This window comes from Mauremys mutica, chromosome 20, assembly GCF_020497125.1.
Source record: "Mauremys mutica isolate MM-2020 ecotype Southern chromosome 20, ASM2049712v1, whole genome shotgun sequence".
Taxonomy (NCBI): domain Eukaryota; kingdom Metazoa; phylum Chordata; order Testudines; family Geoemydidae; genus Mauremys; species Mauremys mutica.
The window spans coordinates 17,693,102-17,718,296 of NC_059091.1; the positions used below are offsets into that span (position 1 = coordinate 17,693,102).

The 25,195-nt window shown below is 50.9% G+C and overlaps 1 protein-coding gene across 2 annotated transcripts; it reads right to left on the reverse strand.

Annotated features, from left to right (window-relative positions):
* On the reverse strand, positions 1-24,823 carry LOC123353663 (IgGFc-binding protein-like). 2 transcript variants are annotated; one of them, XM_044994963.1, is made up of 11 exons: positions 24,749-24,823; positions 18,284-18,349; positions 11,131-11,520; positions 10,068-10,907; positions 8,008-8,084; positions 7,322-7,411; positions 6,631-6,814; positions 5,571-5,690; positions 3,809-4,008; positions 2,367-2,540; positions 1-318 (listed from the first exon to the last, which is right to left on the reverse strand). In XM_044994963.1, the coding sequence occupies exons 1-10, from the start codon at positions 24,777-24,779 to the stop codon at positions 2,370-2,372; spliced, it is 2,169 nt and encodes a 722-aa protein (XP_044850898.1). In that variant the 5' UTR covers positions 24,780-24,823; the 3' UTR covers positions 1-318; positions 2,367-2,369. The 2 variants fall into 2 exon arrangements, with proteins under 2 accessions (XP_044850898.1, XP_044850899.1); XM_044994964.1 differs by lacking the exons at positions 18,284-18,349; positions 24,749-24,823 and adding an exon at positions 11,781-11,935.
* Between the last annotated feature and the right edge of the window lie 372 nt (positions 24,824-25,195).

The following is a 25,195-nucleotide window of genomic DNA, read 5'->3' on the forward strand; positions in this document are numbered from 1 at the left end:
CCCCTCCCGCCCCAAGCAGGGTGTGCTTTCCCTAAGAAATAACTGCTCTCTGACCTGGGATCTGGCCCTTTAAATCTGGGAGAGACACCCAGCTACAACCCTAGGGTGGCCTTTGAATTCAGTAGGAGTTGTGGATTTGGATCAGAGAGAGGTTTTGGTCCAATCCCGCTTCCCCTTCCAGGTTTATGTAGTTGTGATGAAGAATGGCAGCTGAAGCACCTGCCCCACTGGCACAGCAAAGCCGGCTGTATGATAAACATAGTTGGTTGGAGAGGTGACTGTTTCACGGAGATGAAGTGGAGGGCTCTCCCCAACTCAACCTGCCAGCAAAAAAAAATATATATATATATATACATTGAGTGCCAACCCATGGGAAAACTCCAGTCAACGTCAATGGGATTAGGACTGGATCCTCATTCAGGAATAGTGCAGAGTCTGCAAAATTCAGCCAGCCTCCATTGAAGTGACATCACATGCAGGAAAATAACTAAACAAGTGTAGACAAAGCCAGCTCCCTTCCCCAACCCATGCACAGTTAAGCCATAAAGTAGCAGCTAACAGACGCTGCTCCAAATAAACCAGAAATGTCCACTTCCAGACAATGGTTGTGGCATCTCATGCTGGGACTGGAGCAGGGAGGTTTTTCCATATATGAGTCTCCACTTTTTCCTCCAGACAAAGCTTCTGGATCCTTTCCCAGGAGAGGTAACAGAGCCAGAGGAAATTCCTTCCAGTGCTCACTCTTTATTGGGGATGGAAGAGCAACAAAAATGATTAAAGGTCTAGAAAACATGAGCTATGAGGGAAGATTGAAAAAACTGGATTTGTTCAGTCTGGAGAAGAGACGGCTGAGAGGGGACATGATAACAGTTCTCAAATACATTAAATGTTGTTACAAGGAGGAGGGAGAAAAATTGTTCTTCTTAACCTCTGAGGGTAGGACAAGAAGCAATGGGCTTAGATTGCAGCAAGGGCAGTTTAGGTTGGACATTAGGAAAAACTTCCTAACTGTCAGGGTGGTTAAGCACTGGAATAAATTGCCTAGGGAGATTTATTGTGGATTTTTAAGAGCAGGTTGGACAAACACCTGTCAAGGACGGTCTAGACAATACTTAGTCCTGTCTTGAATGCAGGGGACTGGACTAGATGACCTCGAGAGGTCACTTTCAGTTCTGTGATTCTATGGAATGTGGGTGACCATTTATAATATTATGGATACCAATATTACAAAATTGCATTGAATCTTACAAGATATGCCATGTATGGTATCAGTCAAAAAGTTACAATTTGCTAAGTGTGCTTATCTTGTTTATAAGCATGTATCATCTTTGCATTATGTGTTATAAATGTGTGATATATCTGTGCTGTGTTTCTGGGTGACACCCCCAGACAGATTGGCATCAGCACTATCCAGTCTATTTGATGGCCCATCAAGGGTAATCAGCTATGCCAGCGTTTCTCAAACTAGGGTTCATGAGGGCACTCCAGGGGGTCCACAGACCCCAATGACCAAGTCCTCCACCTCCCTCCCAGTGCCTTCTGCACTCTGGGGGACAGCTGTTCAGCAGCATGCAGGAGGCGCTGGGAAGGAGGGGGAGGAGCGGGGATGGGAGGCGCTCGGGGGAGGTGGCGGAAAGAAGCAGGGAAGAGGTGGAGAGGGAGCGGGAAGATGGGGGGTTCAGCCTTCGGGGAATGGATGGAATGAGGGTGGGGCCTGGGGCTGAGTGGCAGGACTCTAAGTACCTTTCCATGCCCATGTGCTGTGAGCTTGTGTTTGGGACAGAGGAAGTACAAACCATATGGAAAAAGGATAGAAAAAGGCAGCTGCATCACCTCCATTTTGTCTTCAATCCTGCGTCTCACCTCTGGAGTAACTTCTCTACAAACTGGAGCTTTGAACAAAGGTCTGATAGACCCATAGAAGCTTTGGATTGGCTGGCAGTGTGATATTTTGGGTAAGATCCAAGCGAACATAGACCTGGCAATGTGGCTGCCACTTTGGGGATCAGAGGAACATTTTGTTAAGTGACTAGAGTTTTAACTAACTTCTCACTTTACTGGACCTCTCTGCTGATTGGGAGCCAGAGACTGGAATGCAGTCAAGGGGGCTGTGTGAGTTCTTTTTTTCAGCTTCTAGATAACCAATGTGGGGGATCTGGAGCACAGACTGTGACTGGTTGGTGATTCTAACTACAGTGTTAACCACTAGTTTTAGGGGAATCTGCTCTCCTTTTTGCAGCCTGCCCTGGCCACAGATTATACCCTGACGTTCCGACTCAGTGTTCATTCAGGCAAAATTCCCACTGATTTTGCCCAAGTCAGGAGCTCAGAGTCCAGCCCATTGATCTGAGTCTGACAGTGAGATACCTCTACTCCAGGGAGAGACCCATAAGGAGTGCGAAGCTGGAGAGATGGTCACAGCTGCAGATGGTGTGAGTGCTGTTCGTGTGGAGAACGGTGCAGCCATCCTCAGCCCAGGTGCCTTTCCCAGCGATGAATTTCCAGTGAACGCAGCGAGTCTCTTCCTCCTCTTTCTTTGTCTGGAAACAAAAACACCCCATCATCATCCTCACTGGATCATGGGGAGAATGCTGTTTCTTTTGTCACACATCTCTAATAGACCATCATAAACTTGAAATCAACAATGACTTCATGGTTCTTTTTGTGCTGCACCTAACAGCCATTTGGGACTTCCCATTGGTAGTAGAAATACAAGCAAGATCCTCCAGCTCCAATAGCACAAGCCCCTGAGCCCAGAGCTAAATTGGTAATTTCCTTAACTGTGAGCATTGTAGGGTCTATGACACACAATTGTGCAGTTCCGATTTGAGCCATTAAAAGGCATTCACAGACTTGCCCACAAATACCCACATGCACTCTAGCGAGTTCATTACTTAATCAAAGAAGGCACCATCTCATGCTGTTTTCCTGAACTCTGCTATCTATAGGGCAGAGGTCCCCAGACTGTGGGAAACGCCCCCCTATGGGGGCACAGAGGAACCTTCTGAGGGAAGTGACAGGTTCCGGGTCAGCCCCCATGAGGCGTGGAGAGAAAGTACAAGCCAGCCCCTCCCAACCCTGAACTCTGCTCTCGTCCCACCCGTAGCCTCATCCCTGACTTCCAGCCCCATGTCTGGCACCATCCCCAGCCTCAGCATGGTTCCACTCCCAGCCCCAGCCCCTTACGGCTCCATTCCCGGCCCAGGGGCCAAGGCTGGGGGCAGGGGTGGGGCTGGGGGCGGAGCTGCACCTGGTCATGGGCTCAGTTACTGGCCCGCACTGCAGCCCGGCTGCTGCTTCACTCCCACCATCAACCTCGGCCCCCGGCCATGGGTCTGGCCCTGCTCCTGGCCCCAAAACTAACCCAGCTGTGGCCCCAGCCTCAGCCCCCTTACCCCTGTCTATGTCCTTTCACCCTGCCCCCGAACCGTGGACCCACTCCTGGCCCCAGCTCAGAGGGAGGGGTGTGGACAGGGTAAGGGGTGGGGATGTCAAAAGTTTGGGGACCATTGCTATAGGGAGTTGCTTTCCAATTATTCCTGCTCTAAGGGGTGAGCCAGGCACAGTTGTTACTCCTGAGCGTTTTACAGGATGAATCATAACCCAAACAGGCCTGGTGTGAACCCTATGTAACGTCCTCCACCAAAACAGCCCCCGTGTCAGGGCTGAAGAAGCTCCCTCTCTTTCTCAGATAACTGTTTCTCAGTCCAGAAAGGCAACAGAACTCAAATGCCCTGCAGGAGACGCACCTTTTAAGTGACCAGCTGGAGCCCCGGGCACAGACCAAAGTAAAAGGATCGACACTCACCTGTCTATGGCGCAGGGTGAAGTTCACAGGTTTGAGGAGGTTCATGGGCCTCCCATCTCCGACAGCCCCACTCACCACCCTGGAATTCAGGTGAAAATTCCGCAATTTCTCATCAGCCGTTAGATCTCCCTCGTTGAGAAATCTCTTGTTAATGATGGAGTCCAGGGTGGAGTAAGAAATAAAAGCAACAGCCACAAAATCTGAAAGCATGAAATGATGCCTCAGAGACAGGGACATTGAGACAAAGAAAGAGCAAGCCAGGTGCCAAAGGTCACAGTGAGTCTGGGGCAGAGCTGGGAACAGAACCCAGGCATCCTGGCTGGCAGTTTGAGCTTTAACCACTAGAATACACCTCTACCCCGATATAACACTGCCCTTGGGAGACAAAAAATCTCACCGTGTTATAGGTGACACCACGTTATAACAAACTTGCTTTGCCCCCCACAGTTCCTTGTTCCCTGACCGCCCCCTCTAGAGACTCCCATCCCTAATCACCCCCAGGATCCTACCCCCTATCCAACCACCCTGTCCTCTTACTGCTCCGACCCCTATCCACCTCTCCCCGCCCTCTAACAGGCACTCACTGGCAGCAGTGGGAAGCGGAGCAGCCCGTCCCCAGTCTGCTCCACCTTGCCAGGTCCCAGCCACGGCGCTCCGCTTCCCGCCATCGGTGAGTGAGGAGGGGTTGGGGAAAGGATGCCCCCAACCTCCTCACTCACCTGCGGCGGGAAGTGGAGCGACGCGGCCTCAGTCTACTCCACTTTCCTTGCCCCAGCCCCAGCCTCTGGGACTGCGGGGCCCCCAAAAGTGCCCTCCCACAGCTCCTTCCTCACAAACCCTGTGGGGGGAGCCCCTGACCACCCCAGAGACCCTCTGCCCCTTATCAAACCCCTCAGCCCCGGCCTGACCCAACACCCTTAACACACTGCTCAGAGCAACGTGTGAGAGCTTTACCGTGTTGTATGCGAACCCGCGTTCTATCAGGTCGCGTTATATCGGGGTAGAGGTGTATATTGCCTCCTCCCTCTTCTTCCACAGAATCACTTCTGTGTTGGAAACATCTGGTTTGCAGTATGGGAGTGTGATTCCTAAAGTGCACTAACATACATTAAAGCACACTAGGGAACCTTTCGTGCACACTAGTAGGGTCTATGCAGACCAATTAATGCACAGTATGTTAGTGCTCTTTAGAAATCTGACCCCCAAACTGCACATTATCCAGCTAGGTAGACAGCCCTAGGTGAAAGGCACTGAGGTGAAGCCATAGTTTTTCCTGGTTAGGAGAGGCAGAGGGGTTGGCTAGTGAGGAGTTTTCCCTGGTGCTGAAGAATTAAGAACCAGTCCCAGTCAGGTCCTACTGGCCCGAAAATTGGAGGAAAATTGGTAAATATCATCCTGGTTCCATTCCAGGAAGTCACACATGTCAACCTGGGGCCTAGCTGGGCTCATCATCAGGACGTCATGTGTTGGGCCAACGGCTCTCTGATCTTTCCATTCTCTGGACCAATTCACATGCCCATCAAAGCTCTCTCCTCCCTGCCCCTCCCCCATTGCTTGGTTTTCATGCTGCTGAACAACCAGGAATGAAGGGCTCTGAGAGCTCAATGGCCTGAGAAACACTGGCTCAGCCAACAAGGTCCACACTAGTGTCAGGATAACAGAGGCGAGCGAACCAGCCTGGGGCGAGGGGAAGGGGAGAACTAGGGCTGGGGTTTGGTGTCTAGCTACAGGGGCGAGTGTCTGGGAAGCACCAGGATGGTACCTTCTGTCGCTGCTCTGGTGACCGTATCGCAGTGAATGTCCATTGTCTCCTCCTGAGCTCTCAGCCTGAAGACCTCATCACAGGGACCTGCAGCCGGCACAACGAGGAGCGTCTGGATAGCTGGGGAGGGAAATGGCAAAGCCTCTTGCTGCAAGGGCAAGGCAGGTTTGGAGCTCCACTCTCTCTGAATCCCACCACCCCTCCCCCTTTCTCCTCACCTCCATTTCTCTGTGTTTCCCTGAGCCCCTCTGGCTGACCTCCTATGATCCATTGTCCCTGTGTCCCCATGAAGATGTCACTGTGCCAAGAGGCAGAAGGCAGCTTCTCCCTGCTGCCTCACCTCTGCGCTTTAGCAGGGGAAGCAGCAAGAAGGGGTATTGCTGGGGCAGGGAGTGAAAGGAGGACGCAATGGCAGCTGCCTGTGGTGACAGGAGATTGGCGTCGCTTTTAAAACCCTCTCAGGCAGCTGCCATTGCTGCAAAGCCCCAGGGCTGGGTTTATGGGTGGCGGGGAGCATAGGCCGGGGAAGGCTGTGCATCCCCAAAACAGCCTGGCGTGGACCTGCTCATGCACCATCCCCAGACCCTGTCCTGCCTGCTTCCAGTTCCCTTCCAGCTCTTCCGTGGCTGAGAGGCTGGGGCAGGCAGGCTGGGGCCAGTGCTCACAAGGCCCAGGGCTGGGGGTGCTGGGTTCAGGGTTATGCCGTGTCACACTGCCTGCCCATCTGCCTGGCGCTGGAGATGGAGATGATCTGGCTGCCTGGTGCTCCAGGACTGGCGGCGCTCCCACTGGTGCTCCGGGGCTGGGGTAGCACGGAGAGGAGGGGGGCAGGTTGCTCTGGGTGCCAGTGGAAGAGAGGGGGTAGAAATGGAGGGGTGGGCCTTGGACAAAGAGGGAGGAGCCAGGGGCTAGTCCCTCTCATTAACCTGCCGCCCATGGCTGGGTTATAAACCCCGAGAGAGGGGAAGCGAGGCTGCAGTGGTGTTCTGTATTGAAAACAGTATAACCCCCTATCTCACAGCTGCTACCAGGCAATGTGGGAGCCTTCCATCCTCCTCACCCATAGACTCTGTTGTCACAGTCTGGGTCATATTCTCCGGAGACTTCAAAGCAGCAGTCAGTGCAGCCAATTCCACACTCTGCAGGAGGAACGTCACGGCAGAGGCCACTTCCCCCTCGCTCTCCTTCCCACCAGCACTGAGGGTGGAGCTATTCAGGAAGGAACCAAAGGGTCGAGCAACTTCCTGGGATTGGGAAAGGAAACACCCTGAGAAGGAGGGAGGATTTCAGTGGTTGATGAGACACATTCTTCAGACTCCCAGGGGAACAATGACCCTCTTAGGGACATATGGGTTCATAGTGACCTTCCCCACTCTGCAGGACTGCAGCATTCTCAAAGAGGGAGCCCTTTACAGAGCGAGTGAGGCTACTGAGGCTTGCTCAGGACTCCACAGTAAGCTGAAGCCAGGGTTGGGCTAACACCCTGTGTCATTCACTCCTCATCCCTGGTCCCTTCAGTGTATGTGCCAGAGAACATTGCAGCAAACCAGCAGGCATCTAGGTTTTCTCTGTGTTGCCCCCAGAAGGAATTTGGATCTTCCTAGGACCAGTTGGGACAGAACCCAGATCCCCTGCCACTTAAGCTAGAGAGCATGCACATGCGCGCACACACACACCCAAAGTGAGACTGCTGTTCCTGTGCTCAGGGCATTTGCCCATAGAGCACCCACACGTAGGGCAGAACCTCTGACCTGCAGCGATACTGCTCTGTCCTCTGCACACATGGTCTCCAAATTCACGAAGGCTGAATTCACAAAGGAGCAAAATTCACTGTTGCTGCCCTGCAGAGTAATCAGAGGAAATGGGTTATTTCTGCAAGCATGGAAAAGCCACCCAAAATTAAGGTTAACGGTTCCGAAGAGTGATCTTGCTTCGACCTATGGCTGGCTGGCCGTCCCACTGGAATGCCTACAGATTAAGACATGTGAAGGCTCAGTGTGATGAAGCCCACAGACATGCTGACATTTCACATAGTATTGAAGCTTTCATGCATATTGATGAATTTCTCCTTCCCTTCCTCACAGGGGTTTGTAAGGATTATTATCCTCCTTCTACAAGTGGGGAACCGATGCACAGAGAGACTGAGCAAATGGCCTAAAGTCACATAGTGAGTCTGGGGCAGAGATGGGAACCGAACTCTGACTTCCTGTATCTCTGGCTGATGCCTTAACTGCAGAACTCTGATGTACAGTGGGGGTGTCATACACCATGATACGGTCGAGTTTTCAAAAGCACTTTGTGTTGGACTGATTCTGCTCCCACTGAAGTCAATGGGAAACCCTGGATAGACAGAGAATCCTCAGGCTCAAAGGCTCAAAGTTTTCTTTGTGCTCTTTGTGAAAACCCTCAAAAACCCAAATAAACCCCTTCCATGTACCTGCAGAAAGACATCTTTGCACCTCTTCAACTGCTCTTTTATCTGTGGAGTCTCAGTCTGACATTGAAAGGTAACATCTAGCAACAGAAAGAGAGGCAGGACAATTACATCAGGTCAACATCTGCAGGGCTAAAGTTTTCAAAAGTGTCTTGTAATCTGAGACCTCTTTATAGGGCCCTGACTTTCAGAAGTGCTGAGCAGTCACCCTCTGACAATCAGGCCCCTTTAAACTCTCAGGTTAGGCAACAAAAATCACAAGGGAATTTTGAAAATCTTGGCCTAAGTGACACACCTAAGGCCACACACACACGGACTCTAGGACAGAGCTGGGAATAGAAGCTTGATCACTTGAGTCCTAGCCTAGCATTTTAGCCACAAGGGGCGTCCTTTCTTCCTACCACAATACAAACTTGATGATCTACTGAAACCCGGCAGGTGTTTTCTCCCTTTAACTCCATTGATCCCTTAAGCCCTGTCTATCTGACTACTTTCAACTGAGTCTGTAATCAGTTGAATACATTCGGCCCTGAAAGCCTGGTGTGTGTCCACACATCACCTGGTTAATACTCGCTTAAGCTTTGTCTGTGTATCTCATTGATCAGTGTGTGTTATGTGTCCTCTAGGGGCTGGTCCACCACAGGTCTGGTTCTGCTACGGCTCCTAGCTATGGGAGTTCGTCCCTCAGCTCAAACAGTGAGGATCATGCAGTTACAAGATCATTGGTTTGATCCTTGGTGATAACCAAGATGACTGTTGTTACATCGATAGTCGAGAAGTTTCCCTTCCCCAGAACTGTTCTAACCCTGCTATTGTACTTTTTAATGGCCTGAGTCTCATCAAGGCATGTCTACACTCGAAATGCTAAAGTGGTGCAGCTGCAGCTGTGTCACTGTAGTGGAGACACTGACTTGGGTGATGGAAGGGTTCTTCCATTGCTGTAGTAAATCCACCTCTGAGATGTGGTACCTAGGACAAGACAAGAATTCTTCTGTTGACCTAGTGTTACCTACACTACGGCTTAGGCTGGCTTATGTTTGATTAAAGTTTTAGATGTTGAGCAGGCCTCAGTTACACTAAAAGCCTTATGTTGCTCTGGCCTGGAAAAGACGGTTAAAGTGGGTGTAAATGGCTCCTAAGGATGTTCCCTGTGGAGGGACCCTCCAGCACTAGTGTGGAACTGGTATAAGGGCCCTTACGTGATCTTGGCTTCATATGCAAGGCAGATCAAGGATGTGGTCAGAATGCACCATGCTACAGCTACTTCCTGGTTCTCAGGGGCCATGGGAAGCAGAGAGTAAATTACAGCAACCCTGCATGGTCACAGAATGCATAGAGCACGAAGGTGGCTTAAAGCTACCTTTTCCTCCACCCTTTCTATCTCCCACCGCAAGCACAGGAGTAAGAAACAAGCACAAAACTCTCTTGGGTTCCCAGCAGGCATTACAACCAAGTGTAGGAGGAAAAGTGCAACAGTTCTTAAACCAATTCAGAACAGCTGGCGAGCATCTGCCTAACTGCATGAGCTGGGCTGAAACTAGTTCAGTGCAGCTAGCAACAAAGGCACAATCTTAGGCCTGGACTAAGCCTAAAACTTAGGTAGATCAGGCTATGTCACTCAGGGTTGTGAAATATTCATGCCCCTGAGAGACGTAGTTAAGGCATCCTAAGCCCAGTGTTGGCACTACTAGGTTGACAGAAAAATTCTTCCCTCAACCTAGATACCACCTCTTGGTGGGGTGGATTAACTACAGGGACAGAAAAACCCCTTCCATCGCTCTATCAAGTGTCTACACTACTGTGCTACAGAGGCACAGCTGCAGCGCCGTAGCTGTGCTGCTGTAGCTTCTGTAGTATGGACATAGCCTGAGTAACTGTGGCTAGTGGTGGCCTAGGATGGCATGTTGGGCCAAATTCTCAGCTGGTGTAACTCAATGGAGCCCTGTCAGAATCAACAGACTTTACACCAGATCCATTGGTTGCCTCCCTAGTTGTGACACTGTTTTCTTTGCAGCGTAGAAACAAACTGCGGTCAAAATAGATTTAAAACCCATGCTACTCACTCTTCCTGCAGGACCCCGGAATCCCATAGCTGTCCATGGTGGCAGTGCCAACACTCAGGAGCGCAAATGGAGAGCTGGGATGTTCCACAGCATGGGAGCTGATGGCAGGTCCAAGCATATGCATGCCCCAAACGAACTCAGTTCCAGGGACTTGGTTCCACACCACATCCCTTAGAGGCTGATTGTCTAGGATGATGGCACCAATCTCTGATGTACTGGCCACCATCAAGGCAAAGTTCTCAAAGCCCTCCTGGGCATTTATAGAATACATCCGGCAGTAACTGGCAACATCTGGAACATTCATCAGGAAGGCATGGGAGGAATTAGGGACAGCTGCGCCCATGCTGTAGAACACCACCTGAATGCCCACATTAGCAGAGATGGAGACTGGGATCCAGGGCTTGACAGGACGCTGGAGTACACTGCCTCCTGCTAGAGTAACAGTCTCTTGCTGTTCCCCTAGTTGATACAACACAGTTGTGCTCTGGGAAGCAGTGATGTAGACCATTTCATCTACTATCTGCCAGGGTAAGGGAGGAATGATGTATGTTGTACCCCAGCTGCAAACTGGTAGGAGCTGCTCAAAGACTTGGTTGCATTTTGTGTTATTACAAAAACACCCTTGGCCAACCAAGACGGCCACTGGCTTTTCTGAGACAATCCTGGTGCCAGACAGATCTGCTATGCCTTGAAACTGGTAGCCTTGGAAAGCGCGAAGCTTAATTTCCAGTTTGGTGCCAGTGGAGTAGACCCCTGTTTCATAACGTAACATGCCTTTCACATGGACCTCCACACGGTTGTGGTCTTCGTACGTCATAACAGAGAACTCTGGGTAACTATCTAAGGATTAGCAAAGAATCCTGTGGCACCTTATAGACTAACAGACGTTTTGCAGCATGAGCTTTCGTGGGTGAATACCCACTTCTTCAGACTTGCATCTGAAGAAGTGGGTATTCACCCACGAAAGCTCATGCTGCAAAACGTCTGTTAGTCTATAAGGTGCCACAGGATTCTTTGCTGCTTCTACAGAACCAGACTAACACGGCTACCCCTCTGATACTATCTAAGGATTGTGCAGAGGGAGTCACTATGTAGTGTTCATTTCCCAAGCTGGAGACAGGATACAGCACAGTGGTCTCAGGGCTCACATGTTTGTTGCTGACAGACACTACTGAGATATCTTTGTCAGCCTTGACTAGGACCACCTTGGAGAACTTGGTAGTGCCCTTAATTCCCACTGACTCTGGTAGCCTGACCCGCTCCATCTCTCCCCGATTTACCATAATCTTCTTCTTAAACCTTGCCCCGCCAAACGGGTAATTGGAGATGGAAACAGACACCGAAGTGAAGGCAAAGTAGCCAGTAATTTGCACTTCAAATTGATTAGAGTTCCCACAGTCCTCCATGTAGGAGGTGATGAATTCTCTTCCCAGAGTCTCCGTCTGACATGTGCCTGCAAGGGAAAATAGCAATAAAACGTTGAAGGTGGAGAGAGATACTGTCAAGCGGTGGATCGAGTAAAAGGGACTGGATCGACTTTTTTCAGGCCAAAAATTAAGGCCCAGTAAAAAAAGAAAAGGAGCTTGAAAATCTTAATGCAGCTAGAAATTCTCCCCATTATATTTTTAATCTAAATGAAAATAATTTTTATCAATCGTGAACATTATTTTAAATAATGAACAAGCACAACTTAGCTTAGAACCCAACAAAGACCTTGGATCCGAACACTACTTCAGGGAATGTTGCAATCTGGATCAGAACTCCATGACTGTCCCTGATCTCTATAATAGTTTAGAACCAGAATCCTGGATCCAAACACTCATGGAAACACAGAAAAACTTCAGATCCAGATGCACATTTAATTATTTGGTTTCAGCATTAAGAATAATTGTTTGCTCTTCCCTAGCACCTCCTGTCTCAGCACAAAACACTTGTGACAGGGTCAGGCCAGATGTCTACAGGAGAGTGATCAAAGGCAGAAATATTAGCCCCAAGTTAAGTAGGTCCCCTTTCCCCGGGTAAGGTAACAGGGAAGGTTCCAGAACAATCAGGAACTTTCTGGAAACAATTAAGGCAGATAGGCTGATTAGAACACCTGCAGCCAATCAAGAAGCTGCTAGAATCAATTAAGGCAGGATAATCAGGGCACCTGGGTTTAAAAAGGAGCTCACTTCAGTTTGTGGTCCATGTGTGAGGAGCTGAGAGTGAGAGGATGTGCTGCTGGAGGACTGAGGAGTACAAGCATTATTAGACACCAGGAGGAAGGTCCTGTGGTGAGGATAAAGAAGGTGTTTAGAGGAGGCCATGGGGAAGTAGCCCAGGGAGCATGGGTGGCATGTTTGTAGAAAATTTGGTGGTGCCCAGAACCCGCCTCTGCCCAAACTCCGCCCCCCACCTGTCCAAGGCTCTGGGTGGGAGTTTGGGTGAGGGAGGAGGTCTGGGGTGCAGACCCTAGGCTGGGGCAGGGGATTGGGGTGCAGGATGCAGGCTCTGAGAGGGAGTTTGGGGATGGGAGGGGTGCAGAGGGATGGGGTGAAGGGTGTGGGGTGTGGCTGCAGATGAGGGGTGTGGAGTGTGGGAGGGGCTCAGGGCAAGAGTAGGAGTGTAGGGGGTGAGGGTTCTGGGGCTGGCAATGAGGGGTTTGGGGTGTGGGAGGGGCTCAGGGCAAGAGTAGGAGTGTGGGGGATGAGGGCTCTGGCTGGGACTGGGGATAAGGTGTTTGGGGGGCTGGAGGGGCTCAGGACTAGGGTAGAGGGTTGAGGGTGCGGTGGGGGGGGCAGGGCTGGGGATGAATTTGGGGTGCAGGCAGGCTGCTCTGGGACAGAGGCCAGTGAGGACTCTCCCCAGCCCTTTCCCTGCCGGCAGCAGCAAGCTCTGGGGGAGGAGCCCCCCTTTCCTGCCCCCCAGCAGCACACTGTCACTGTAGCCTCACTGGGGGTGAGGGATGGGGCTGCCTCCTTGCATGGGGCAGGAGCAGTGACTGCGGGCAGAGGGGGGGGGGGGGGCTGTGCTGCTTGAGGGTCCTGCTGGAAAAGGGAAGGGTTTGAGGAGGAAGGGCAGGCTCAGAGTCAGTCTGTCCTGGCCGTGGAGGGGGGGCACTAGGACCCTGCAGCAGGACCTGGGGGCAGCAAGTCGGGGCCGAGGAACACTCTGGGGAGGCGTGGGGGGGGCGCAGGTGGGGGGGGCACCCAGCTCTGCATAATACTGGCGCTGGGCCCCTGGTTCTGAATATTGCTGGTTCCGGAGCACCACATGGATATGGAACTTGCTGCCTATGCCAGGGAGGTGTAGCTGTCATGCAGCTGTAACAGGAGGCACTATAGACAGCTGCAATCCACAAAGCCCTGGGCTGGAACCCAGAGTAGAGGGCGGGCCCGGGTTCCCCCCAAACCTCCCAACTCCTGATCAAACACAGGAAGATCTCTGAGGCTAGCAAAATCCACCAATAAGCGCAGGACCCACTGAGGTAGAGGAGGAACTTTGTCACACACTTTACAGACAGACATGACATAATTCTCAGTCCCACCAGGAAATGGGTCAATATTACTGTCCCCATTGCACTGAGGGGGAAACTAAGGCACAGAGAGGTTAAGCGCTTGCTCAAAGTAACCCCACAAATCAGCAGTAGAACTAAGAATAGAACCCAGGTTTCCTGACTCTCAGTCTCTTGTGCTATAACCATTAAATCCTACAACCCTTCCCAGCATTGGGAACAGAAATTTAGTGTGTTGAGTTGATAAGGGTAGGTGTCTTAGAACTATTGGGCTGAGGTGATAATAAAACCCTTTTGTACTGTTACTACATAGATTCATAGATTCTAGGACTGGAAGGGACCTCGAAAGATCATCAGGCAGTCCCCTGCCCTCATGGCAGGACCAAATATGGTCTAGACCATCCCTGATAGACATTTATCTAACCTACTTTAAAATATTTCCAGAGAAGGCGATTCCATAACCTCCCTAGGCAATTTATTCCAACGTTTAACCACTCCTGACAGTTAGGAACTTTTTCCTAATGTCCAACCTAAACCTCCCTTGCTGCAGTTTAAGCCCATTGCTTCTTGCTCTATCCTTAGAGGCTAAGACGAACAAGTTTTCTCCCTCCTCCTCATGACTCCCTTTTAGATACCTGAAAACTGCTATCATGTCCCTCACAGTCTTCTCTTTTCCAAACTAAACAAACCCAATTCTTTCAGCCTTCCTTCATAGGTCATGTTCTCTAAACCTTTAATCATTCCTGTTGCTCTTCTCTGGACCCTCTCCAATTTCTCCACATCTTTCTTGAAATGCGGTGCCCAGAACTGGACACAATACTCCAGTTGAGGCCTGACCAGCGCAGAGTAGAGCGGAAGAATGACTTCTCGTGTCTTGCTCACAACACACCTGTTAATGCATCTCAGAATCATGTTTGCTTTTTTTGGAGTAGCATCACACTGTTGACTCATATTTAGCTTGTGGTCCACTATAACCCCTAGATCCCTTTCTGCCATACTCCTTCCTAGACAGTCTTTTCCCATTTTGTATGTGTGAAACTAATTTTTCCTTCCTAAGTGGAGCATTTTGCATTTGTCTTTGTTAAACTTCATCCTGTTTACCTCAGACCATTTCTCCAATTTGTCCAGATCATTTTGAATTATGACCCTGTCCTCCAAAGCAGTTGCAATCCCTCCCAGTTTTGTATCATCTGAAAACTTAATAAGCAAACTTTCTATGCCAATATCTAAGTTGTTGATGAAGATATTGAACAGAGCCGGTCCCAAAACAGACCCCTGCGGAACCCCACTTGTTATACCTTTCCAGCAGGATTGGGAACCATTAATAACTACTCTCTGAGTACAGTTATCCAGCCAGTTATGCACCCACCTTATAGTAGCCCCATATAAGTTGTATTTGCCAAGTTTGTTGATAAGAATATTATGCAAGACTGTATCAAATGCCTTACTAAAGTCTAGGCATACCACATCCACTGCTTCTTCCTTATCCACAAGACTCGTTATCCTGTCAAAGAAAGCTATCAGATTAGTTTGACATGATTTGTTCTTTACAAATCCATGCTGGCTATTCCCTATCACCTTTCCACCTTCCAAGTGTTTGCAGATGATTTCCTTAATTACTTGCTCCATTGTCTTCCCTGGCACAGAAGTTAAACTAACTGGTCTGTAGTTTCCTGGGTTGTTTTTATTTCCCTTTTTATAGATGGTCACTATATTTGCCCTTTTCCAGTCTTCTGGAATCTCTCCTGTCTCCCACGATTTTTCAAAGATAATAGCTAGAGGCTCAGATACCTCCTCTATTAGCTCCTTGAGTATTCTAGGATACATTTCATCAGGCCCTGGTGACTTGCAGGCATCTAACTTTTCTAAGTGATTTTTAGACACATTAAACACGTAAGTGTGGTTTGGGGTCTTGTGTCCAGTTATCATTGGCACCTTCTCCTGTTGCAACCACCCCTGTTAAATAAATAAATATATATATATATACACACATACATACACACACACACTCGGGGGGCGGGGGGAGAGAGAGAGAGAGAGAACCTTTTATTAAACACACATGAGAAACAGATAAATAAAATTACAATTTAAAAAGTTAAATAAAACTTTAATTTAATAAGTTTCCTTTATTTCCCTTTTAGTTCTATAGGGCCAGATCTTCAGCCAGTGTAAAACAGTGAAGCACCACTGACTACAACAGACCTTTGCTTATTTACAACAGATGAGGATTCTGCTCAATACCCCCAGCTGACATCTCACTTGGCTCTTTATAGAGAGATCCAGAAACATCGTATCTCCCAGTAAACATTTTATCCTCACTCCCAGAGCTCTCTCTCTGCCCTGAGTGGAAAGAAAATTAAGGCCAAATGTAATACAGCTTCTCAAATTTCCACTAGCTGAGAATCTGGCTGTCTAGCTTCAGGCCCTTTAATATGATCAATGAGGGGAGATATTGTGAAATGCTGGGCCTCCTTCTCCTGTCCCTTACACCATATGACCGCCATTGATTTCAGTGCATTTCTCCTGATTTACACTGACGTATGTGAGAAGAGAATCAGGCCCGTCATTCTTAGCCTCAATGGGAGCTGGCGGCAGGGCTGGATTTAGGAGGAGGTGACCCTGGTAACCACCTGGGGTGCCAGGCTTGTGGGGTGCCGGCCTCAGGGTGCTGTTATTGTTGTTAGCGACAAAAGGGAAAACAATGTTTGAAGTAAAATGTTTCAGGTATTCCATATGGGGATTCATTTTTCACCAGCCTCCTAGAATGTTCTGGACCTTTACAGGATCTCATGGAACCTTCCAGATTTTCTGAGAATTACATTTTCCTCCAGCCTCCTAGAATGTTGTCAGCTACGCCCTCGCGAGTATATAACAAGCAGGGCATCACCTAGGGTTGGCAACTTTCTCATTGCGTAAAACTGAACACCCTAGCCCTGCCCCTTCCCCAAGGCCCCACCCCCACTCACTCCACCCCCCTCTCTCCATCACTCGCTCTCCCCCACCCTCACTCCCTTTCACTGGGCTGGGGCAGGGGGTTGGGGTGTGGGAGGGGGTGAGTGCTCTGGCTGGGGGTTGTGGGCTCTCGGGTGGGGCTGGGGATGAGAGGTTTGGGATGCAGGAGGGGGCTTCAGGCTGGGACCAAAGGGTGAAGAAGGCTCAGGGCTGGGGCAGGGCATTGGGGTGTGGAAGGGGATGCAGGCTGGGGGAGGGAGCTTGGCTACAGGAAGTGGTTCCAACCTGGGGCAGGGGGTTGTGGGTGGGGGATCTGGCCGGGCGGCGCTTACATCAGGCAGCTCCCGGTTGGTGGCACAAGGAGGCTAAGGCAGGCTCCCTGCCTGCACTGGCTCTGCGCTGCTCTCAGAAGTGGCCGGATGTTTGGCTCCAAGTCAGAGTCACAGTCAGGTGGCTCTGCGCGGTGCCCAAGCCCAGAGCCGCCACCCCCACAGCTCCCATCGGCCACTGTTCCCGGCCAATGGGTGCTGCGAAGCTGGTGCTGGGAGTGGCAGCAGCACACAGAGCTTCGCCGGACATGCTGGCTGCTTCTGGGGAGCTGCGCAAAGCCAGGGCAGGCAGGGAGCCTTCCTTAGTCCCACTGCGCTGCCAACCAGACTTTTAATGGCCCAGCCTTGGAAATTAGGAAAAACTTTTTCACTCGGAGGGTGGTGAAGCACTGGAATGGGTTACCTAGGGAGGTGGTGGAATCTCCTTGCTTAGAGGTTTTTGAGATCAGGCTTGACAAAGCCCTGGCTGGGATGATTTAGTTGGGAATTGGTCCTGCTTTGAGCAGGGGGTTGGACTAGATACCTCCTGAGGTCCCTTCCAACCCTGATATTCTATGGTCAGCAGTGCTGTCTGGAGCCGCCAGGGTCCCTTTTTGATTGGGCGTTCCAGTCAAAAACCGGACACCTGGCAACCCTAGTATCACCCGCAAGTCTGATGAGTCACCAAATGGGCTACAAATGCAATAAAAAACAAGGTATTTAAAAGTCTAACAAATGGAGGGGGGGGAGGGTGCACCATTTGGTCTAGGGCCAGCCCTGGCTGCCGGTCCTCAGCGCCTCTCAGGATTTAGCTCCATTTGTAAGATTTCCCAGTGCTTCTAGTTTCTACATGAAATTGATCGTGATCTCAATTCTCATTAGCAACTTTGTAATGCTAACAGCTTCTTAAGAGGAAGCTGCCAGAAGGACAGACCCAGAGTTACTGCTACTTCATTCTCCCTCACTCCTCTCTGACAGACCTCCAGGTACCGCAGTCCAGTAGAGGAAGTCTCCAGCTATTGCTTTCTGGGCCCTCTTCTGGCTTTTCAGTGTGGCCTAGTGACACTATTAAAAGACCTCTCAGTGGGACATGGCAGCAGAAAGAGGTTCTTGTCCACCATGTCACAGAGCGTGAGCAGATTAAAACTAGAACACCCTGAGGAGTGACAGAGGGAGAATGAATAAATGAACACAAAGGAGGAGGAATTTTCCCTGACATCCAATCTTTCCTCTTCTCAAAATTCTGGGTTTTCCCTTCAGGGCCTGTTTAAAACCAGAGCTGTACCCACCCCTTTGGGCATTCCACTACTCGTAGTGACCGGATGCACTGAACCCCCACATTAGAGTCCAGATAATGCTGCTGAGAGCTGCCAAGCCAATATCAGCGTCATTGCAGACACTCTCTATGGGACTCACTTATTATGGGCACAGAAACGTTACACAAGGCATTATGTTTCACTTACCAATTGTGTTTGTCCTCTGGGCACTTGCTGGTGGTAGAAACCAGAACAGTCCAAGGAGGAAAAACACTTGAGAGAAGATGAACAAAACTTGTTAAAATCTAAGATATGGCAACAAACAACACAGGGAGAGATTACTAAATAAAGGAGTCTAAGCACCTGTGTATGAGTCTGACCCTAATCTCAGTTACACTGGTGTAAATTTGGAATGACTCCATTGATTTACTTTTACTGGAGTTACCCTGGATTTATCCTGGGATTTAGGACATCGGAATTAAGATCAGGGCACTGATGTGGGGAGAATGGAAGCTAGGCACTGGATTTTTCCATTCTAGTCTCATCCTCTGATGCTCTGTAGGCAGGGGCGGCTCTAGGAATCCCGCCGCCCCAAGCAGGGCGGCGCGCTGTGGGGCGCGCTCTGGCGGTCGCGGGTCCGCGGCTCCGCGTGACCTCCTGCAGACATGCCTGCGGAGGTTCCGCTGGTCCCGCAGCTCCGGTGGACCTCCCGCAGGCATGACTGCGGAAGGTCCGCCAGAGCCGGCTGCTTCCCTGCCGGGAAAATGCCGCCCCAAGCGCGCGCTTGGCGTGCTGGGGTCTGGAACTGGCCCTGTCTGTAGGAGGCATCTGGGAGGCTGGAGGCTGAGTGGCTTCTCAAGGGCCTGGGGCAGGGTGTCATAGATTCACAGGTCTATGTGGCAGCCTGTAACCAGTCCGTTTGGAGAGATCCCTATAGGGTGCTAGGACCCAAGGACCTACACAGTTCCACAGGGGCAGACCCGTGGCTCCAAAACTAGGCCTTTGGGTGCCAGCAACCCCCGTCATTTTCCATGGTTCCCTGTAGTAAGTCCAGCAGAGCCAGACTCCAGTGGGAGGTTTGTTCTTTACTCCTTCAGGGAACAACACTCTCAGGCCTGGTCTACACTAGGACTTTAATTCGAATTTAGCAGCGTTAATTCGAACTAACCGCTCAACCGTCCACACCAGGAAGCCATTTAATTCGAACTAGAGGGCTCTTTAGTTCGAATTTGGTACTCCACCTCGACAGGTGGAGTAGCGCTAAATTCGACATGGCTAGCTCGAATTAGGCTAGGTGTGGATGCAAATCGAACTTAGTAGCTCCGGGAGCTATCCCACAGTGCACCACTCTGTTGACGCTCTGGACAGCAGTCCGAGCTTGGATTCTCTGACCAGCCACACAGGAAATGACCCGGGAAAATTTGAATTCATTTTCCTGTCTGGGCACTTTGAATCTGACGTCCTGGCTGGACATCGGGGCGAGCTCCGCAGCACCTGCAACGATGCAGAGCTCTCCAGCAGAGGAGTCCGGCCAATCCAAGAATAGAAAGAGGTCCCCAGCATGGACAGACCGGGAAGTCCTGGATCTGATTGCTGTGTTGGGCGAGGAGTCTGTGCTCTCGGAGCTGCGCTCCAACAAGCGGAATGCAAAGACCTTCGAGAAGGTCTCTAAAGCAATGATAGAGAAAGGATACAGCCGGGATGCGATGCAGTGCTGCGTGAAAGTCAAGGACCTGAGACAAGGTTACCAAAAAGTCAGAGCGGCAAACGGACGCTCCGGAACACAGCCCCAGACATGCCGCTTCTACGAGGCACTGCATGCTATTCTCGGTGGGTCTGCCACCACTGCCCCACCAGTGACCGTGGACTCTGAGGATGGCATAGTGTACCTGGACAGTTCCTCGGCGATGTTCGCCGATGGGGAAGATGAGGAAGGGTTTGTGGAGGACGGCGCAGGCGACAGCGAACACAATACCGCTTGCCCTGACAGCCAGGATCTCTTCATCACCCTCACAGAGATCCCCTACCAACCCTCCCCGGACTCAGAATCAGGGGAAGGATCAGGCGGTAAGTGCTATAAACATGGAAACTTTTATTTTTTAAAAAACGGGTATAGAAAAAATAGAAATACTATATACAAAATTTTACATGTCAAACTATATAAATAGTAGGTCCACACATATAGGGATTGAACAATAATCCTCTTGGGACAGTTCAACAAAGCTCTCAGAGAGCAGCTCGAAAAGCCTCCGCAGGAGGTTCCTGGGGAGAGGTGCCTTATTCGGTGCTCCATGGAAGCACACTCTTCCGCGCCAGGAGATCCTAATGTAGAGAGGAATCATCGCCTCCACCAGCATTGCCGCATATGGTCCTGGTCTGTGCAGGGCTTCCAGTAGCATCCGCTCTCTCTGACTGCGAGTGACCCGCCTCAGGGTGATGTCGGTTTGGACAGGCTGCATCTAAGTCGGGCAATTAGTGTATTGTTACTATTGTTAACGGTTTACAATTAGGTTGCATAACAACGACCCTCGCTTAACAGCCACGTGCTGGAGGCCACAGAGAACAAGCAGACATTGATCTTTCCCGTGCACTGGCGGGAGGGGCTGGAAAAGGCTCAGCCTTTCTGCTTTCCAGATTGCCTTTAGCAGGAGAGCACAGCTATCCACTAACTGATAAGCATGATCTACTTTAAGGCTTACCAGGACTGTCTGCAAGACGGATTATGCTGTATCTCCCCGCTTGTCCGCTCTTCTGTGCAATGGCGCCGCCAATGAAAGCGTATTCCGAAATCTCGAACTTTTCCTGAGATCTCGTGAGACTTGGTGCCCTGTATGGTCTTGTTCAGAGAAACTGACTAGACTGTGTTCACTGTTCGCAAACATGTATCTGTTCAAGGAAATCATTTACTGTTTCCCATCACACAGCTTCTGCTCTTTCCCGGACTGCCCCGGCATCCCCCTCGCAGAGGCTGGCTCAGATTAGGCGGCGAAAGAAAAAGACTCGGGAAGAGATGTTCGCGGAACTGATGGCCTGCTCCAGAGCCGAGGCGGCAGAGCAGAGACAGTGGAGGGAGAGCCTATGTCAACAGCATCGCACACACATCGAACGGGAGGATAGGTGGCGGCAGGAAGACCATCAGGCGACTCAAACGCTGCTTGGGCTAATGAGGGAGCAAACAGACACGCTCCGGCGCCTTGTTGATGTGCTGCAGGACCGCAGGCAGGAGGAGAGAGCCCCCCTGCACTGTATCTGCAACCACCCTCCAACGCCAAGAAGTCCTGTCCCCCCCTCACCGAAAATTATAAGACGGAAGGGCGGTAGGGGCTGTGAGAACTGTCACTGCACCACAGCTGAGCGCTAATGTTCCACACACCTCTGACGCTATAACTGTTTAGAAGCGCTTCCCTTACAGGATCACCCAGTCCCAAATCCAAGTTTCATCACCCCACTATGTAGTAGATTAATAAAAGCTGTTTGCTGTTGTTCACTCTTTCCGTCACGTCTTTCGTGTCAGAAGACTGTGTATGTGGGGGGGGGGGGGGGGGCAGGGGATTTATAATTGCACGGGATAGCCTACATTAGCAGGGTACAGACTATCGGGGGCAGGATCAACTGCAGGTCACACACAGACTGCATTCAGTAGTCACCAGGGTCCCTCTGTGTGGTGTATGCTGCCCCGGGTCATTCTGTGATGTGTACGCTTGTCCACGGTCCTAGCGCCTGCCACCCCCTAATGTTAAGGCATGCTGCCCTTACCATGCACTTCCACCGTAGGCGCGATCCTCTCCGCTGCCCTGAGCCCCAAGAAGAGCCCTCATCCACGGACAGATACTCACCCTTCCCCCACACCCCTCACCCCTTCCTACGCCCAAACCCACAGCCCAGAGCCTGCATCCAAATCCCTATCCAAAGACGGCACCACTCGCCCCTTCCTGCAAACCCACCCCTACATGCACAACCACTTGAAACCGTCCCCTACCCCAGAGACCTATGTAGGAGCAGGAGGCTGTCCGTCCTGTATTGTACAAGCGGTCTGTACATCAGTGCACACCGTACCCAGCACAGTATGCGTCCATGTTTCAAACCCTGAACAGAAATGCAAAGTAAAGGAAAGATTTATTAAAAATAAGTGTTCCATTTAATTTGTGTAAAAACGTGTTTTGGAAGTGGGGGAAACTTGGAGAACGGGGTATGTAACCGCAGATCTCACTCAACACATAGAGACACAGGCCCAGGATCAGCTTCTCTTAAAATCAAGTGTAGAGTCATAGGTTACCCTGCTCTCCGAGGAAACTTGCTTTCAAAGCCTCCCGGATACACAGCGCTTCCCGCTGGGATAGTTTTTCGGCACGGGTGTCTGGCTGAGCGTAAACAGCAGCCAGGCGATTTGCCTCAACCTCCCATCCGGCCAAAAAGGTCTCGCCCTTGCTCTCACAGACATTGTGGAGCACACAGCAAGCAGCAATAACTACGGGGATATTCTTTTCGCTGATGTCCGAGCGAGTCAGTAAGCTCCGCCACCTCCCCTTAAGACGTCCGAAAGCACACTCCACCACCATTCTGCACTTGCTCAGCCGGTAGTTGAAGAGTTCCTTCTCTCTGTCCAAGGCGCCTGTATAGGGCTTCATGAGCCAGGGCATTAGCGGGTAGGCTGGGTCCCCGAGGATCACTGTAGGCATCTGCACATCCCCAACCGTTATTTTGTGGTCCGGGAAGAAAGTTCCTGCCTGGAGTCGTCTAAACAGACCAGAGTTCCTGAACACACGCGCGTCATGAACCTTGCCCGCCCACCCAACGAAGATGTTGGTAAAACATCCCCTATGGTCCACCAGTGCTTGCAGCACCATTGAAAAGTAGCCCTTTCGGTTAATGTACTCGCTGGCCTGGTGGGCTGGTGCCAGGATAGGGATGTGAGTCCCATCTATAGCCCCACCGCAGTTTGGGAATCCCATCGCGGCGAAGCCATCTATGATGACCTGGACGTTTCCCAGGGTTACTACCTTTGAGAGCAGTTGCTCAACGATTGCGTGGGCTACTTGCATCACAGCAACCCCCACGGTAGATTTGCCCACGCCAAAGTGGTTCGCTACTGACCGGTAGCTGTCTGGCGTTGCAAGTTTCCAGAGGGCTATGGCCACTCGCTTCTGCACACTCAGGGCTGCTCGCATCCGTGTGTCCTGGCGCTTCAGGGCAGGGGCCAGCAAGTCACAGAGTTCAAGGAAAGTGCCCTTACACATCCTGAAGTTTCGCAGCCACTGTGATTCATCCCAGACCTGCAGCACTATGCGGTCCCACCAGTCTGTGCTGGTTTCCCGGGCCCAGAATCGCCGTTCCACACCATGAACTTGACCCATTGCCACCATGATCTCCACGGCGCGGCGTACCCTGCTTTGTGAGAGGTCTGCGCCACTCTGTGAATTCCTGTCCTCACCGCGCTGCCGGAGCCTCCTAGCCCGATTTCTCAGCAGCTGACTGTGGAAGAGGTGGACGATAAGGTGCGAGGAGTTGACAACGGCCATAAGTGCAGCGATGATTGCAGCGGGCTCCATGCTCGCAGTGCTGTGGCGTACGCGCTGTAACTGACAAGAGAAGGGCGCGAACAGATTTCCCGCCGGCGCTTTCAGGGAGAGAGGGCGGGAGTGACGGTTCAATAATGACAGTTACCCAAAACCACCCTCGGCACATTTTTTCCCCCAGCAGGCATTGGGGGCTCTACCCAGCATTCCAATGGGCAGCGGGGAGTGCGGGAACTGTGGGATAGCTTCCCACAGTGCACCGCTTCCAAAGTCGACGCTGGCCCCGTGAATGTGGACTCAGAAATTCGAATGAGTGTATTTAGTGTGGATACACAAATTCGACTTCATAAGGTCGAATCCACAAATTCGAACTAAGTTGATTCGAAATAGTCTTGTAGTGTAGACAAGGCCTCAGTGAGTATTTGCAGTAATGCCAGGCAGCCTTTTCAAAACAAGGTAAGAGTGTATTAGCCACCTGGCCTCCAGAATCTGACAGTCCTTACTTTAGCATAGAGAGGCACAAGTTAAGACATGGTCCATGCTGACCAATTCCAGGGCTGCCATGAGATAGGCTGCTGTAGGGCAAGATGCACAGTAAGTTTGCAGGAGAGCATGTATCTTGCTAATCTCTTTAGCCAACAGTTGATGCTGCAGCTGCTCTCTGCCCACCTGTGAAGCCCAACAGGTAACAGAATGTCCATCAACACCGCGCAGCAGACTGCAGCAGCAAGGCTCAGAACCCAGCTCAACACACTCGGGCTCGTGCTATTGTGCTAAAAGTAGCTGCGTACACAGAGCTTCTAAGTTGTGGCTTGGATGGCAGGTCAGGCTCTGAAATCTATGGAGTGGGATGGGCCTCAGCTGGTCCAAAACACAACTTAAAAGTGCTGTCTACACAGCTATTTTTATCACGGTAGCACAAGCCCGAGTCTGTCAAGCTGGGCTTGGAGGGTCTCTGCCACAGGCTGTGTAGATGTCCCCTGATAGGCCAGGGAACGTCCAAAGTACCTGAGGACAGAACCCTTCTAGCTTCCCCTTCCTGGCATCTCCAAGAAGTTGCCAGCTGGGTACTCCCAGCTATTCAGAGGATAGCGGCTTGCCTGCCACACTCTCCCGTACATCATGGTTCTGTCATCACTAACTCGGTTCTACTTACTTGGAGGAAATGCGAAGCCTCGGCGTCCCATGGCTGCTCAGAAGACAAGCTCTGGGATTATGACCCTTGCAGCTTCCTTATTAACCAGAAACAAGACCAAAAGCAGAACTGACACACACTCAGTCACAGCATCTTCCTCTTTAATACCCTTATCTCTGGTCTCTGGAAACAGAGGCTTTGGGCCAAGTTCACCTCACTGGAGTCAGTAACTGATCCCACTAAGGGGTGGGCCCTTTATTATTTATTATCTTCCCTCACCCCTGCAGTGTGCTGGGTGCCCTCACGGGAACAGGGAGTCAGACAGTCCTTATGCTGCCGTTTACACTCTCATGGGAGATCTGACACACCAGGTGAGAGTTGTATACAATTGGTGCTGAAATAAGATGAGCGAACAAGGGTTACAAAACTAAAATAAGATGAAAAAACAATGAGGAGCCCTTGTGGCAC